The sequence below is a fragment of the Lissotriton helveticus genome, chromosome 2_1, assembly GCF_964261635.1.
Source record: "Lissotriton helveticus chromosome 2_1, aLisHel1.1, whole genome shotgun sequence".
NCBI classification, from domain to species: Eukaryota; Metazoa; Chordata; class Amphibia; order Caudata; family Salamandridae; genus Lissotriton; species Lissotriton helveticus.
In genome coordinates, this window is record NC_136059.1 from 1698191635 (window position 1) to 1698206982 (window position 15348).

Consider the following 15348-nt stretch of genomic DNA (forward strand, 5'->3'; position numbering starts at 1 on the left):
GGAAGACTCAGAAGGACTGCTGTGCAGCTCTGCAAGAAGGACTGCTACTCTATTGCCCTGCTGTCTGAATATAGGACTGGACCTGCATCATGGACTTAGAACCACCAGATTGGCTCCAAGGACCAGTTGACTGGCCATCTGATCAGAAGCCTCAGCTAAATAACAGGTTCCAACCACTTCAAACCCAGCACCTTGACTCAGTCTGCTTTGAGTCTTTGCCTCCAAGTGTTGCCACCCCAGTCAAGGACCTTTGGAAGTGGACCTGAAGGTGCTCTGCAAGCCCAGTTGTGGTCCTCCGGTCAGAACTGATGCAGCGCAACACATCTCTGCTTTGGAACCGCTGCTGCGTGACGCATTCCTAACGCATGACTCACATGGCAGCCTGCAACCTCCTCGGAACCACCGCTGCGCAACGCATCCTCGCCACAGGCCTTTGCATTGCAAGTCCCTCATCGACTGACTCCTTAATGATGGATTCCTTTTTGCAACGCCCACTACTTCTACGTAACCAATTGGTGCGCAACGCATCTTTAAGGCTAGATCTCTAAACGCTCTGCAACCAGGATTTAAGGTGCTCTTGTTTAGCACGCCTAACTTGGTCCCTGTAACCGTCCCATGCTCCATTGTGGTTGGCCTGAACTTGTGGCTTTGTCCTAGTCTGGCACAACCAGGTAACCACAGTTGGCGCTTGGTGCTTCTAGGCACTATTTTCACTTTAATCTTCAAAATAGCATATCTCTGGTTCTGCGGATTGGATTTTTGTTGTTTTAGTCTCAAATTATTTATTGAATTTTACTCTAGTTTTCTAAATTGATGTGGGTTTTTTCTTGTGTTGTGTAACTTGTGTTTTCACTTTATTACTGTTTCAAATGCTGCATAAATACTTTACACATTACCTCTAAGGTTAGCTTGAGTACTTTGAGCTAAGCTACCAGAGAGTTGAGCACAGGTTAATTTGGGGTTTGCTTGTGTCTCACCCTGACAGAGATTGTGATTCCTGCTTGAGTAGGGTCTCAAACCCCCTTCAAGCAGTAACCCGATCTCCAACATATTGGTATATATTTTTGGTAAAGGGCTCCAGCATCCCTCACACTGGCCTTACAATTTCAGTGTTCATAACTTTGATGATGATTGGCCTGGAGGAGGACTTGGGTTACAGGTTTCAGCCTTCTGGGTTTAAGTTAAAGCCACATCAGATCCTAATGCTGCAGCCATGCACTGAATTTGACAGCTGCTTGCAACTATGCTAATTCAGCAAGTCCATGACCAATGGTCCTCTTTCCAGCGTCATGGTCTGGAGCTTCGTATCTGTCTCAAACTGTTGTAGCCGTCATAAAATCACTCTGATACTATCAAAACCTGCTTACTTGAATCTAAAACACTTTAACGTCTATCCAGTTGGGAATTCTTACTTAGTATTTGCAAATGTGAAGATCATGAGGGTACTACAGCCAATTTTCAGGTGTTTGTCATTTTTAGGTCTGTTTTAACCCCTCCTGTGCTCATGACGAGGTAAGCTCGTCATGAGCCACGGCGCTCTGGTGCTCATGACGAGCTGAGCCCTCTTAAAAGAATTCCTGCTATGCTCCTTCATTTTTGTTCTGTTATCATCTGATAATGGTAGCATGGTATGAGATGTCTATTTAATTTTACGTGACCTTTTGGTCTAAAATGTGCAGAATGAATCCTGTTCTTAGCTGCTAGAATGCCGATGTATTTGAGAGCTTTACTATGACACAACAGTTACCTAAATGAAGCATTTGGTGCAGGAATCCCATATCGTATACATTTTTTTAATAACTTTACAAAACGAACTTTGGGGAAGTTTGCTTAATCAGTGTCGATTAAATGCAGTTTTAAAAGGTGTCCCGTCCTTTGGCATGAGCCAAAATGTACAGAAATGTACGTAATAGTACCTGGTCCTTCCGCCACGCCCTATATTGATGGCAACATTGGAGGAAGAGACAACAGATCATGCTCTCTCGACTGAGCCCACATCCTGATCCCTCTGGGCAGCAGCCTTTTGGCAACCTACTGGACTCTGACACATGCCCTTACCTCAGATAAAGGCTCAGGTTATCAACAAACATTTTGGGAATGATTCACAAAGACAACTACGTAGATGGGAACGAACTAGTACCTCAGCACACTGATAACTTGAAGGAGTAATTACAAGGTGCCTGTGGCCTGGATACTTTTCCAGACACTGGACTGATCTCCCCCCGGGCCTGCCACAGAGGATAGCTCCTCCTTCACTGTGGTGAGGAAGAGGGTGGCTGAGGTCCTTAGCCTCCAATTGCTCACAATCCACCAACCTGGATAGACACGCACAGAGCCCCTTCTGCCTTTTTATGCTGCCCTGATGGATATCCTACTTGGGGCATGGGCAAAGAATGCTCCGGGCCACCAGTAAATAGGCAAATAGTTTACCACCTTTCCTCTGCTCTGGGCGACTCCGCCTTCTTGACACAGCATCCAACTCATGAATGTCTGGTGGTTTAGGCATGTGCCAGCAGGATAAATCCAAATGCTTTACCCACCACTCCACCGGATCATAAATCCAAGCGTATCGAAATCTGTGGAAAGTGAATTGTTCTCATCCACTAGCATTGCCGTGTGTTCGGTCAATGCCAGCTGCTTGCTTGGCTACTACTCTCATGCATTTTGAGACTGTGTTGCCCTGTAGCTGCCTGCTGTGCCTCAGGCCCTACAACCTTCTATCACACAGGCAATCAAGACGGCCGCGGTAGGACAGAATTTGTCATTAGCTGTGGCTGGAATCTACGTACTTCCCAGCTCAAACTATAAGTATCAGTGTGGCACTCAGGCAACATGCTTGGAGGAAGCTACTGGCTTCTCCTCAGATGTCAAATCTTCTCTCTCTGACATGCCCTTCGATGGCTCTCACCACTTCAGCGAGAGAGCAGACTCTGCCCTCAAGCGATTTAAAGATAGCAGACTTGTTCTTTGGGCCTCTCTGTCACAATACGACAATTCCCCCAACATCTGCTATCTGCAGATTCCTAACCGACCCTCCCATACTACCTATCCTGTGAACTGGATTATTTTCCCCTCTAAAAAGGTTCCAAGCCTGGATATCTGCACGCTGATCAAAGCCAGCTTGCTACTGGACTCTGCGTATGGGGGTGCAGACAGCCAAGCAAGTAGTAGATGTCAGCTCTAAATGGGTGTAGCTCATAAGCAGCTCCGCATGTCGCGTCTGTAGCAAAATGATGGCATGGTGCCACACAACACCTTCTACTGACACACAGAGGTACTGCTGAAAATTGTCCAGATACAGTGTGAAGCTTGTGGAATATTTAAATTGTGAGGAATCTGCAATTAGAGTATCCACCAGAAAGAGCATTACCGAAGGCAAGTAACTCATTTGTTTTGTCTCAATCTACTTGTTTCAACATCCTCATATGTACGTTTCAATGCGCTTTTCTCTGATGCCATGCTACTCTGAACTTTTTTGTTCTTCTTTTGTATACTGTCCAAAAATGTTTTCGGTGTCAAACAGGTCCCTTCTGCAAATGAACCTTCACCCCTTTGGATTTAATAGCGCTGTATCAAAAATGAAAAATGACTGAATACCGGAATAAAATCTCAAACTTTACTGCTTGTTCGTAGGTGCTGGTGGTGGTCTAATCTCTAATTTTGAACAGCTGGTGCGAGGTGTATGGAAGCCTGAAAGTAATGAACTGTTGAAGATGTCCTAGTAAGTTTACAAGAGAAAATATTTTGACTGTTAACAAACTGAATTCTTCTTTTCTTCTTAGGTTGATGTTACATTGATGTATTATTGTTAAATATAGAGTATTATGAATTCTAGTATTTTTTAAAGGGTTTTATATGCATATATGTACCCCTCATCTTTAAAATGCATTAGATTTGTCATTAAGGTTTGTGAAATTCTACTACGTGTCTTTATCTCCGAACAACATGTCTTCCAAGGAAGACACTAACATCACCAAGCTTCCTAATACGGAGGGGAATGTGTCTGATTTGTAGGTCGTGAATGAGGAATTTGAAGATATGGAAAAGTCACTCTCAGAGTCTATTGTTTTAAAAAGTATCTTTTTCATAGGGCAAGAAGAAAATGAAAGCCCAACTTTGTGACAAAAGCTTAAAAAGTATAAAACTGAAAATAGAGCTTTGGCGCTTCATCTATGAGCAGGTACATGGAAGTCAAATATGATGATATGAATTAGCTTCTCCAGCACTGGATCTTTCATAAATTCACATCATTAAAAATTCCCTGTGCTCAGGCTTGGAATGACCTGTAATCTTAAATTGCAAGGAAAGCTCAGCTCTCACCTCTCAGTGCCCTCATCCTGTTACTTTTTCTGGTCTACTCTGGGAAAGAACCGGCCCAGTTGGTATAAGGATGTTTAAGGTAAAACCTGTTTTTCGGCCAGTTAGACCTCTCCTGTGTCACAAACTGTCACCATAACTGACAACAGAAAATCTCTTTTCAAATCCTATTCTACCTGTCAACAGATAAATCTGCTCCTATTTTTCTGTAAGTCGTGCGTTCGGGCAACATAAGCTGCAAAACTATGTGGGACTGAATCCGCACATACCATCAGAATATGTTGACCTGGTAACTAGCTAGCTCACAGTGTGCCATCTAGGCCCCTAACCTGACAGGACACAGGATGGTGTCTGCAACCTTAGAACATGACAATCCAAATTCCCCCTTGGGAAAATGTGGAAACAATTCTTACTCTTTTGTTAATAACTCAGGCATGCCCGAAGAAATACGCAAGTGGAGTTTCAAATATTTATTGAGGCACCTGGAATCTTTTGTAAAATATATATGCTGCAATGATAAATAAGATGAAGCAAAGCAATGCCAACAGCATGATAAGAATGGGGTAAACAACCTTTACAACGCAACTTTTACCACGCAGTGCCTTTACGACGCAACTTTTACAACGCAAACCATTACAACGCATTGCGCTGGGGGGCGCTCTAGGATAGGGAATGTGTTTAATGTACTATCCAACACCTTCCCTACTATCCACGGGGACTGGAGTTGGAATAGTAAATTAAACAATTCACTATCCAGCGCCTAAAAGTACTATGCGTTGTAATGGTATGCGTTGTAAAAACCAAGTTGTAAAAGCATGCGTTGTAATGTCATACATCCTAAGAATGGTAAACAGGATGAATAATTCAACAATTGTATTAGATGATATGAAGATAAGTAATTGTACTCCTACTTAGCTTTGCCTAAGTATAGGTGTGCTAATCTGCCAGATCCCTCAGAGCGGTCTAACTCCCCATTTACCTGTGTACATGTATAATTCGACAGCCATATCTGGTGCAGACCAGGCTGCTGTCTTTCCCAGCATAGGGATGGGATACAGCTGGGCCAGAATTTAGGCACAGATTGACTACGACAAATCCTGTCAAAAAGCTCCTCTGTCTAAACAAAGATTGACCAGGTTTTAAAAAAAACTAAACCCATGCATTCAGTGCCTGAGCTCTAGTCCTGGAGCATCTTGTTTAATCTACCCATTAAGTGCTGTTACACAACTGACAACAATCCATAACATAGTTTTTACAGGGCACTAGGGACCTTGTGCAGAGTGTGATAGAAGGCGATAATGTGCCTACCAGGAAATGTACATGTAAGCAATTATTTTTTAAGTATGCTGATGTGCAAACAAAATGCACAAAGGTCACTGATTAAAATATGTCAACTTTACATGAACATATAAAAAGGAAATTGTTTGTGCCTATGGCCTATGCAACCACACGACCCATCTATACTAATGCTCTACATGAACAATGTATTTATTGCCTTCATCCATTTCACAAGGCTTGACCCTGTGACATCAGTAGGACTTTTCCTTCTAAGACTCTGAAGGACAGGGAGAAGTGGCACTTTATGCCCTGTAGAGGAAGAAGAAATTCCTTCTTTCTAAGGGGTATGCCCCCTCATCTGGGGATGATTCAGTGAAAAGTTTTCGACCAAGCACTTCATTAAAAGCTGCGTAAAAAGGAAAAATATAAAGTTTCTGGAGTTGGACTTATTGCCTTAAGCGCCTGTAGGTACCTCCTCACAGGAAAAACACTAGGCATTCCTTTGTAAAACACTCTAGAAAGGAAGAACACCAACCTGCACACAAACATTCCTTGGAAATGTAATTCCATTGATGACCTACCTGAACTACCATCCTCACTGTTGACTCCTAAATTATCTTCATCACTGATGAAGAAAAGAATTTCATTGTCAGTGGAATTTCCATTGTCATAAGCCTCGATGACAACAGTCAGGGTATTTTCCTCTATTACCCTGCCATTGATGATGATACCGACGACAGCACCATTGACGACCACTGCAAAGATGTCCTTTCTTCCCCTGATAACAGCATCATCAATGGTGACAAAGTAGACAAATACACTGTTGATGATGGCCTTTCCTACAGCTACCTTTTCACCCATCAAGATGATTGCAAGCTTGCGCATCCAGATACAGAATTTTGAACTAGAGGCAGATCTCGGTCATCAAGATGCCTCGGAGAGTGCCTACAGTCCTATACAGCTGGATATATGATACGTCCCTGCTGAGTTTGAGGAGGAATTCTATGAAGAGGAAACTTACCAGGAGTACTAGTATCTGCCACAGATCTCCATTACTGGCAATTCTCTCTCCTATGGTCCTCCACATTACAGTAGAGAGCCTGATGTTTTGTTGGTCCCTGCCTCATTTTTATCAAATTTGCAGCAGATGGTGGATACCTTTCAAAGATTATTTCCTCAGTATCCTGCAGGCTAACCTACACCCACCACAATGTGAGTACTTGCTTTACGTACCCTACACCCCCTCTGAATCATCATTCTCCCCCTCCAAAGGACACACCTCCCAACTACATGTCCCACCAAATCCTTTTTTTAATTCTTTTTTATTTATATATATTCTTTTTTAATTAATTTTTATTTGATTTAATATTAATTCATCATGGACGCCTTTATATATTTTTAACCCCCGTTCCCACCACTCCCACCCCCGGGGTTGGCACACATTTATATAAATTTAAAAAACGAAAGAACAAAGAAAAGCTGGAGTTAGCTTTAAATCCGGTGCTATCTCTCAAGCCATTTAGTCATGCCTCTTTTTTCATAGATAGCTATATTTTGCCACTAATCGAGTTAGCCATTGGTAGTACCCTGGGGGGGATGGATCAAGCCAAGCTGAGGCAAGGCAAAGTCAATATATCGCTATGGCTATAAAAATCAAATGTTCTCCAGGCTTGCGTTGAACCTCCTGATCTACCCCTACGCAGATCAGGGAGGGATAAAGGAGAACTTCCCTCCCTAATACTTATTTAAAAAAGTTCGCAATCTCAAGTTTTAAATTGCTTAATACATCACAAGAGGCGAACATGTGATTGAGGTCCGCCTGGTACAGGGAACATCGTGGGCAAAAGGTCCCTCTCCCCGTCCCCCATTTCGTGATCTTTTTCGGAGAATAGTACAGCGAAAAGCGGGATTTATAATACTGGGCTTGCAGCCACGCTGGAATTAGCAGACTTTGTGCTAGCTCTCTTGAGTGAAAAAATAGGTCTTCGGAGATATCCATTTTCTCTTTCCACTTTCTGGCCCGCGTTACCAAATCATCCGGCATTAAAAGAGTTATACACGGTTCCCATAGATGGATGATTCATTCTCAAATCGTAAATATTAGTTATTACTAAATCCTGCTGGACGGCCGCACTTTCTCTTTAAAAAAATCGCTTATTTGCAGGTATTTATAGAAATCTTTCCAGTCCAATTTGTATCTTTCTTTAAGATTTTGAAAATAAACTACATCGGATGAAGAGTATAAATCATCCAGTTTGGACTGGCCCTTATTTTGCCACTTTTTGAGTATTGAATCTTTAAACATGTCGGGCAGGTTTGAGTTCTTATACATCGGTGTATAGCAATTCAGACGACCCAGACCTAGCATTTTGCAAACCGATTTCATACTTTTGAACCCAGCAGCCAGTGTCTTAAAGCGTACCTTCTTATAGTGGGAATCATTTAAAATCCTCCTGATCATCCCATGCATCTTTACCCTTTATGAGTTCTACAGGTGTGGGTATATCTCCCAGAAGATTATCTGTTGGATTATCTGATAAAAGGGTGAGATTGTGCAAAAGAGTGATTACCCAATAATAATGTCTTATGTTTGGAAGAGCCAGCCCACCCTTTTCCTTTGGTAGAGAAAGATATTAAAAGCTCTTCTAGGTTTTTCATAAGCCCATATAAATCGTGAGAACAAGTCTTCAACCCTTTTTAGACACATGGTGCTAAATTCTAACGGGATAACTCTTATAAAATACAAACATTTCGGGAAAAAATCATTTTGATTAAATTGCATGTCCCTATTATCGATAGATGCAGATTATGTAGCCGAGTTAATTCAAGTTTGATTTGATCAATCAAGGGATCAATATTACACTCAACTATCTTTTCAACGCTGGCCATAACTTTCATCTAGATACGTGGCCTTTTCAACCTGTCTAGTGTCATCCCCCATATCAACATTCTTACAGATTATCTGGGTTTTAGATCTGTTAAGGGAATATCCGGATAGGCTTCCAAACCTAGCCGCCTCTAACTCGACCTCTGCCATGGATATTTCAGGAGTAGCAGTCACCAAGGCAATATTGTTGGCATAGGCCAGTACTTTAGTTTCCGAACCATGTGAAATAATGGGACTAATGTTCGGGTTGATTTCCAGCGTGCGTAAAAAGGGGTCTAGGTACAGTGCAAACAGGAGAGGTGAGCTTGGACATCCCCGGCGGGTTCCTCTAGTTATTTTTAAAGTATCGGTAAATACGCCATTTAAAAATAACCTTGCGGTGAATCAATAATACAACATCTTAAATGCCTGTATAAATCCCTGACCTATCCCAACCCTTGACAGGGTCTCCTGTAAAAAAGGCCACGAAACCCTGTCAAAGTCCTTCTCGCATCGAGAAGAATAAGTGCCATTGGATCTCCAGAAATGTGGGCAGCATCAAACCAAGAGATAGTCCTCCTAATATGATCTATGGTCCCACGTCCAGGTATAAATCTGTGCGTCCTAGGAGATATTACTTTATGTATTACCCCAGCTAGGCGAACCACCAACATTTTAGAATAAATGTTGCTATCCGCATTTATCAGGGTTATAGGGCGGTGTGAGGCGGGGTCTAGTGCCGATTTATGCTTCTTCAAGGAAATAATGATTTTTGCTTGCGACCATGACTCGGGTGGTTTTCCCCCCTTAAACACAAAAGCAAATAGCTGGAGCATGACCTCTTTTCATACCGTGGAAAAGCTTTTATAAAATTCACCTGGAATATTATCCAACCCAGTGGCTTTACCATTAGGAAGACTATTAATGCAGAGCAGGATGTCGATCCATTAGAGGGGCTCATCAAGTTGAGCCTGGGCCTCTTGAGATAGTTGCACCCCTGGAATTTGATTTAAATGTGTAGCAATCTCATCTAAATGAGCCTTGGTCGTCTCATGATATAGGTTTTGATAATAAGCAAGAAACTCTTTACGACTACCCTCTGGATCTGAGATTAATTCTTGCGAAGAGTTTTTGACAGCAGTTATAATATTCCTAGTTGCTTTTTGTCTTGCCCTAATCGCAAGGTGGTGTCCGACCTGCTCACTGCATTCATATGCCTCCCTCTTCCAGATTACTAATCTGTCTGCCGCTCTTTTAGCAATTACCTCCATGACGGCCGATTTTGCTGATATTATTCTTGCTTGCCCGCCCGCTGAGTCCTCACCTTCCCTAAGAGTAGTGATTAGGTTTTCTTCAGCATCAGCCAACTGAAGTTGCAATTTATTCAGTAATTAACGCTTTTCTCTATTTAAGGTGAGTGAAAAGCTCAGTATCTCTCCTCTAATTGCTGATTTTAGTGCATCCCAAACCACATCAATCCCTGTGCTTCCTAGATTATCCTTAGTGAATTGTGGGATCCAGTGTCTCATGTGCTTGGAATACTCATCGTTTAAAAGAAGGGATCGCTCAAAGGTCCAGTTAGCAAACGCTCTATTAGCCACAGTTAGCCCCCTAATTTCTACCACTAAAGTATTGTGATCTGCCACAATGCGCGGGGTCTTCTCTATTGAGCACTCATGAAGAATAGGCTGTGATACAAAGACATAATCTAATCTCACCAGCGTATTATGCGGAAAAGAATAGACAGTATGGCCAGAATTTGTGGGGTGTTGTGAGTGCCAAATGTCGGTGAGTGCTTGTTCCCTACATAAAGTCCTCAGGGCTTTAAAAACTTTTGGTTTTCGACCACTATAAGTCCAGTTTTTATCTAGGGTTATGCTTTTGTCTGCTGGTAGGTTATTATTAAAATCACCGCAGATAACTAAAGGTAGTGGCCATATGGCCAATTTGTTATTCAGAAAATCAAAAATTGCGGGGTCATCTGCAATGCTACCATATAAGGTACATGCAGTAAATGAGTTCACATTTTCCTTTTGACATACTGTGATGGCCCACCTCCCATTTGGATCAGTTAATGTAAGTGTAAATTGAAGTGAGCGTTTCGCAGATAGTATTGCCACTCCCCATATCCTGGCGTTTTGAGTTGTAGCCCCTACTACTGTAAAACCAAGCGAATCTAAAAGGTGAATCTGATTTCTTTCTATGTGTGTTTCCTGCAAGCAAAGGATATCTGCTTTAAGTAACCGCAATGCTACAGCCGTATTGCGTCGTTTCTTGATATTGTTAAGGCCACACACGTTGATTGTTGCTATGCGGAATTTACTCATTAAGTGTAACTGAATTTCCCCATACTACTGCACAAACATTCTGATAGAGAGAAAGAAGTGAGAAGACGGGAAAAAAATAAATAAAAAACAAGAAAATAAAAAGATCCGAGGCAACCCTCTTGGTGCCACCCCCTTCCCCTGACCTACCCCATCCCCCATGGATCCCCCCCACCACCCACCACCAGCCACTGAGGCTACCTGGTTCAACAAGAACCAGGATGAGGACATCTGGGCAATCAGGGTCCCGTGCCCCCCTCCCCTGGTCCGACTCCTTCGCTGAGCGATTCATTTTTAGCTATGCAGAATCAATTTATAGCCATTGACCGCTCTTTAATGTCCACTGTTTAAAGCATTTAAAGCACAAAAAATGTAAGTAACTTGGTCCTTAGCTAAGTCATTATCTCTGTCTCTGTCTATGCATGAGCAATTTAAATCCATTGTCCTTGCTTAGATGCCTCTGGTTAAAGCCTTAAAGCACAAAACTGGATGGTTCAGTCCTTGTTTCTGTCTCTTCCTGCCTCTTTAATCTCCCGCAAGTAGGCTTGAGCCTGGATTTCGGAAATAAAACTGTGCGTAACCCCATTAAAGATGAATTGTAGGCGTGCTGGATTCTGTAAGTATACCGTTGCTCCAGTTTGTTGAAAAGGGGCAAAGAGTTGCCTCATCCTCCATCTTCGCTCAACTGTAGCATGGGCAAAATCAGGCCTACTAAAAAAGGTAATGCCATTAAACTCCCTCTTACTGGTGGGTTTCGCTAGATCAAAAAGTGCCTGGGGTAAGAGAAAATTGCCAAATATACTCACATTGCACGAGGATATTGCGCCGAGGACATAGGACGCTTCGAAGGAGTTAATGGAAAACGGTGAGCGCGCTGTATCTCCTTATCCCAGTTCCAGGATTGCAGCTCAGGAAATGCACCTTTGAAGAGTGTAATCATGTAAGCCCTAGAATCACTCCCTTCCACTCTTTCGGAAACCCCCAGAAAGCAAAGTTTATTGCGGCGCAATCTGTTCTCCTGTTCCTCGATCTTCAGCGTTAAATCCTTTACTATGCCGTCATGCTCATCCCCCTGTACTTTAGGCGAGGAGACATCTTTTTCCAGATTTTCAGTGCGCACTTCGACCGATGACATTCTATCAGCTATTTCAGCACAGGTTTGTCCCACCATCCTTATTGCGCCTTGTAGTTTCTGATTGTCCAACTTAACCTCTTCTTGAAAACTCTTGATTGAGTGCAAGACTTTGGCGAGGAATGGTTCCTTTTGATTTCTGGGGATTCCAGAATTTCCACTTCTCCAATCACCCATGGTTGAGGGTTACCGCCTGAGCATACTGTTTGATCTGAAGGAGTTGCAAACTGAGAGTATGAATAATCCCATCCAAACTCGGTATTACTTCCTTGATCCGTGATCTCCCTACTCTTGTGTTCACTTTTTGTTTTTTTGTTTTCTCGTTTTCTTTTCAAGTTGCTTCTTTTTTTGCAATGTCTTGCCAAGAGTCCGCTGAATCCTTTGAGTCCATACTGCTGCCCCAGTCCTGCCTCTCACCATCACTGGAGGTAGAAATACCAGTCTCGTACCTCTCTGACTCATCGGTAACTGAGTAGGGTTTTTCCACGCTGTCTGGGCTTTCTAGCAGTTGGGTCTCAGTACTCTTCGGGTTAGCTGGATTCCCCTGTGAAATAGTTTAGGTATTTGCGCATTTTGTAAGCTCCTTGATACCGAGCTCTGTCGCAGATGCTCTTAATTCCAGATTTTGAAGCGGGGCCAAAGGGGCATTCTGACTCCGCTCACATCCTGCGCTTTTATCGGGGTCTATGGTTGCGGCTGTCCCTGCATTTTCTCCAGATATCTAAATTGTTGGGACTGGTATTGGTAAAATCGCCGGCGTGGGGACCACGGGGTCTGGAGGAGACTCCCCAACCGCTGCTAGGGTGATTAAATTAGGCTGCCCTTCCGGTATTACCTCCATGGCTAGTTCATTATGCATTTTTCCCCCCACAATCAGGCTAAACATACTAGATATTAGGGACTGAGAGTCAAACATCTGAGCACTGTCCGTGAGCTTGATGTTTTTTTTTTTACCTTGCAGTCGTTTTGTTTGTTTAGCTATCCACTCAAGCTTTTCTGTGGAGGTCACACTATCAGCATGTTCCCTACTTTTTAATCTCAGCGTTTCTGGGTGCCTTGGAAGGGTTTCTGGCAAAGTCTGCAGCACAACTTCAGTTGTTATGGGTGCTGGTAAATGGATATCTTTAGCTTTAGCGATTTTTCCTCCCCCTCACCCCGTCATCCTTACTTGCTCTCCGTTTGTTGCCGCGGAGCCTTGGCAGTTTTGGAAGCAGTATGCCATCCACTTTCGGATTTTAGGCTGGAGCCCGCTAACTCCTAACTCCTAGTCTGAGAGAACCGTCAGGAATGCGCTGCATCAAGATGTTGCGTCGCTGAAGGCGGCCGCAGGGCAATGTGGAGCGAGGATATAGGAGATGATGGAGGAGCGCGGTTCGTTGTTCATAATGCCAGAGTCAGGCATCTCTTTACTGCTCGCTGCTCCCTCTGATCTCTGACCCATATGAAGATAACGACGGCTGTTGTGCTGCAATGCCGGTCCATGCGGTAAGAATTACCCGGTAACCTTCAGTGCTTTAACCGTGATTACTATGCCATAGAGATCCCTCTTTTTGATCTGTTGGGGATCTGTTTAGGGTCCGGACTGACGGGCGGCATCGGTTAGCTGTTACTCAGATGCCATCTTGCCCCATGTCCCACCAAATCCTAAGGCATGAGGGAGGAAGACGTATCTAATGCTGTGTATTTAGATTTAAAAGAAGAGGGAGGTGAACCTCCACAGGGGATAATAGAGGCAATGAAGAGTGAAATGACTAGATCATACCCAAGGAGGGTGACAACTCACCCATACATCCAGATTCGTTCCCTGATTACATAGCCCAGTTTTATGCTGAAACAGAGAGAGATGCCAAAAAGTTCGATTTACAAATGTCTTCAGTAGAACAGCAATGCTTTCTTTATGACTTTAAATAACAGCCACGCAACACTAAATGAGCTATAACCCTACTGGACTTCGTCTGATCAGAAAGCTTAACATTGATGACAACACCAGCAATGGTTTGATAATTGGAGGAAAAAGTACAAGGTCCAGGATTCTGCCTCTGTCTGCCTTACCCGTCATCCAAAACCACACTCCCTCATAATGTCAGCAGTCCAAAGCATATCAAAGAGCCCACAAATTTTATTATCAGCGCCTCTAGACAGAGGAAGCTAATGGACAGATACTTTGGGCCTCAGTGTTAGTTAGATGGAGGCAACATCCAGTAAAGGTGCTAATGCTTTGGCAATATTAGGCTGTTGTGATCGCCAGGAGTGGCATGACATCTCATCACTACATCACCTCATCCCAAAGACAAAAAAGAGGCTGTGAAAGCAATTGTCAAAGAAGGAACAATAACATCTGCAGCCATTGTTAATTCCTCAGTTCGCATGTCCAATGCAGACTTCAGTCAGCTGGCAGGTGCAGCTGTTTTAAGAAGTCAGGTATGGCTGAGGTCTACAGCTTTCTGCCCAAAGGTCTAAGCAAGGAGCCTCAATATGCCATGTGATCAACTCACCCTGCTTGGAAAACATGTGGTCGAAGCCCTACAAAATATGAAATAATACATACAAATGATGGTCCACACGGATGTTAAGGAAAGACTTAATTAATACACCTAACCTGAGGTAGAAAAAAATCAAACCTCAACAGTCAACGGAGAAATTACCTTTGATTTGAAATTGAGCTTCAGGGCAGATTTTTTGCATGTTCAGATTTGGATGGGAGGCTCTCCTACAGATGAGGAGCCGGCTGGCCTTCGCTGTTGTTTCACTATTTATCTGCTCATTCCTACATTGGCCGTTGCTGTAACGCAGGTTGCTCACCACTCAGTTTTCACTCTGTCCTGATGAAGACCCGCGTATGAGGCTCTAACTGTCCTCCCCCCTTTATCTTCGGCTCGAAACGTCAACATTTATTTTACAGCCTGTATCAAAGTGACCATCCACAGAGAGGCAATATTGATTGAAGCTGTCACCTCTATATAGTGGATTGATTCTGTAGTGTTTTAAAAGGTTGCATTAACAGGGTTGTATTTCTTTTAAATTGAATTAATTATGCTTTGCCACATCATTCTTTTTCATCTCTAAAATCTTTGCACAATCACTTTCTTTGGGCACTCTGCTGCACTTATTGGAGCAACCACTGTGTATATAAATTACTACATGTATATTGATGTTTCCTCAATACAATGTATTCTTGTTTTGAATTTGATTGTATTATTTTTTAATGTATTTTTAATTATGTTCTTTTCCCTGTATTTCTCCATTGGCTGTTGAGGTTAGATTTTTCTACTTCAGGTAAGGTTTATTAATTAGGCCTTTCCTCAACATCCATGTGGACCATCTGTTGTATGTATTATTGTGTACCCAGGTCCTACGGCTTTAAGGGTGACCCTATTATTATGTAGTGGCTGCAAAACTTGAAGACGGACACAAATATGGCGAAATCCCTC

At 42.9% G+C, this 15348-nt stretch overlaps 1 protein-coding gene across 1 annotated transcript in view; it reads left to right on the top strand.

Annotated features, from left to right (window-relative positions):
- The window catches only part of TMEM38B (transmembrane protein 38B), a 376766-nt gene that overhangs the window by 260167 nt on the left and 101251 nt on the right, over positions 1–15348 (top strand). Inside the window, exon 4 of the mRNA XM_078676654.1 lies at positions 3634–3721. Within this exon, the coding sequence (XP_078532780.1) occupies positions 3634–3721 (88 nt within the window). The remainder of the gene's footprint in view (positions 1–3633; positions 3722–15348) is intronic.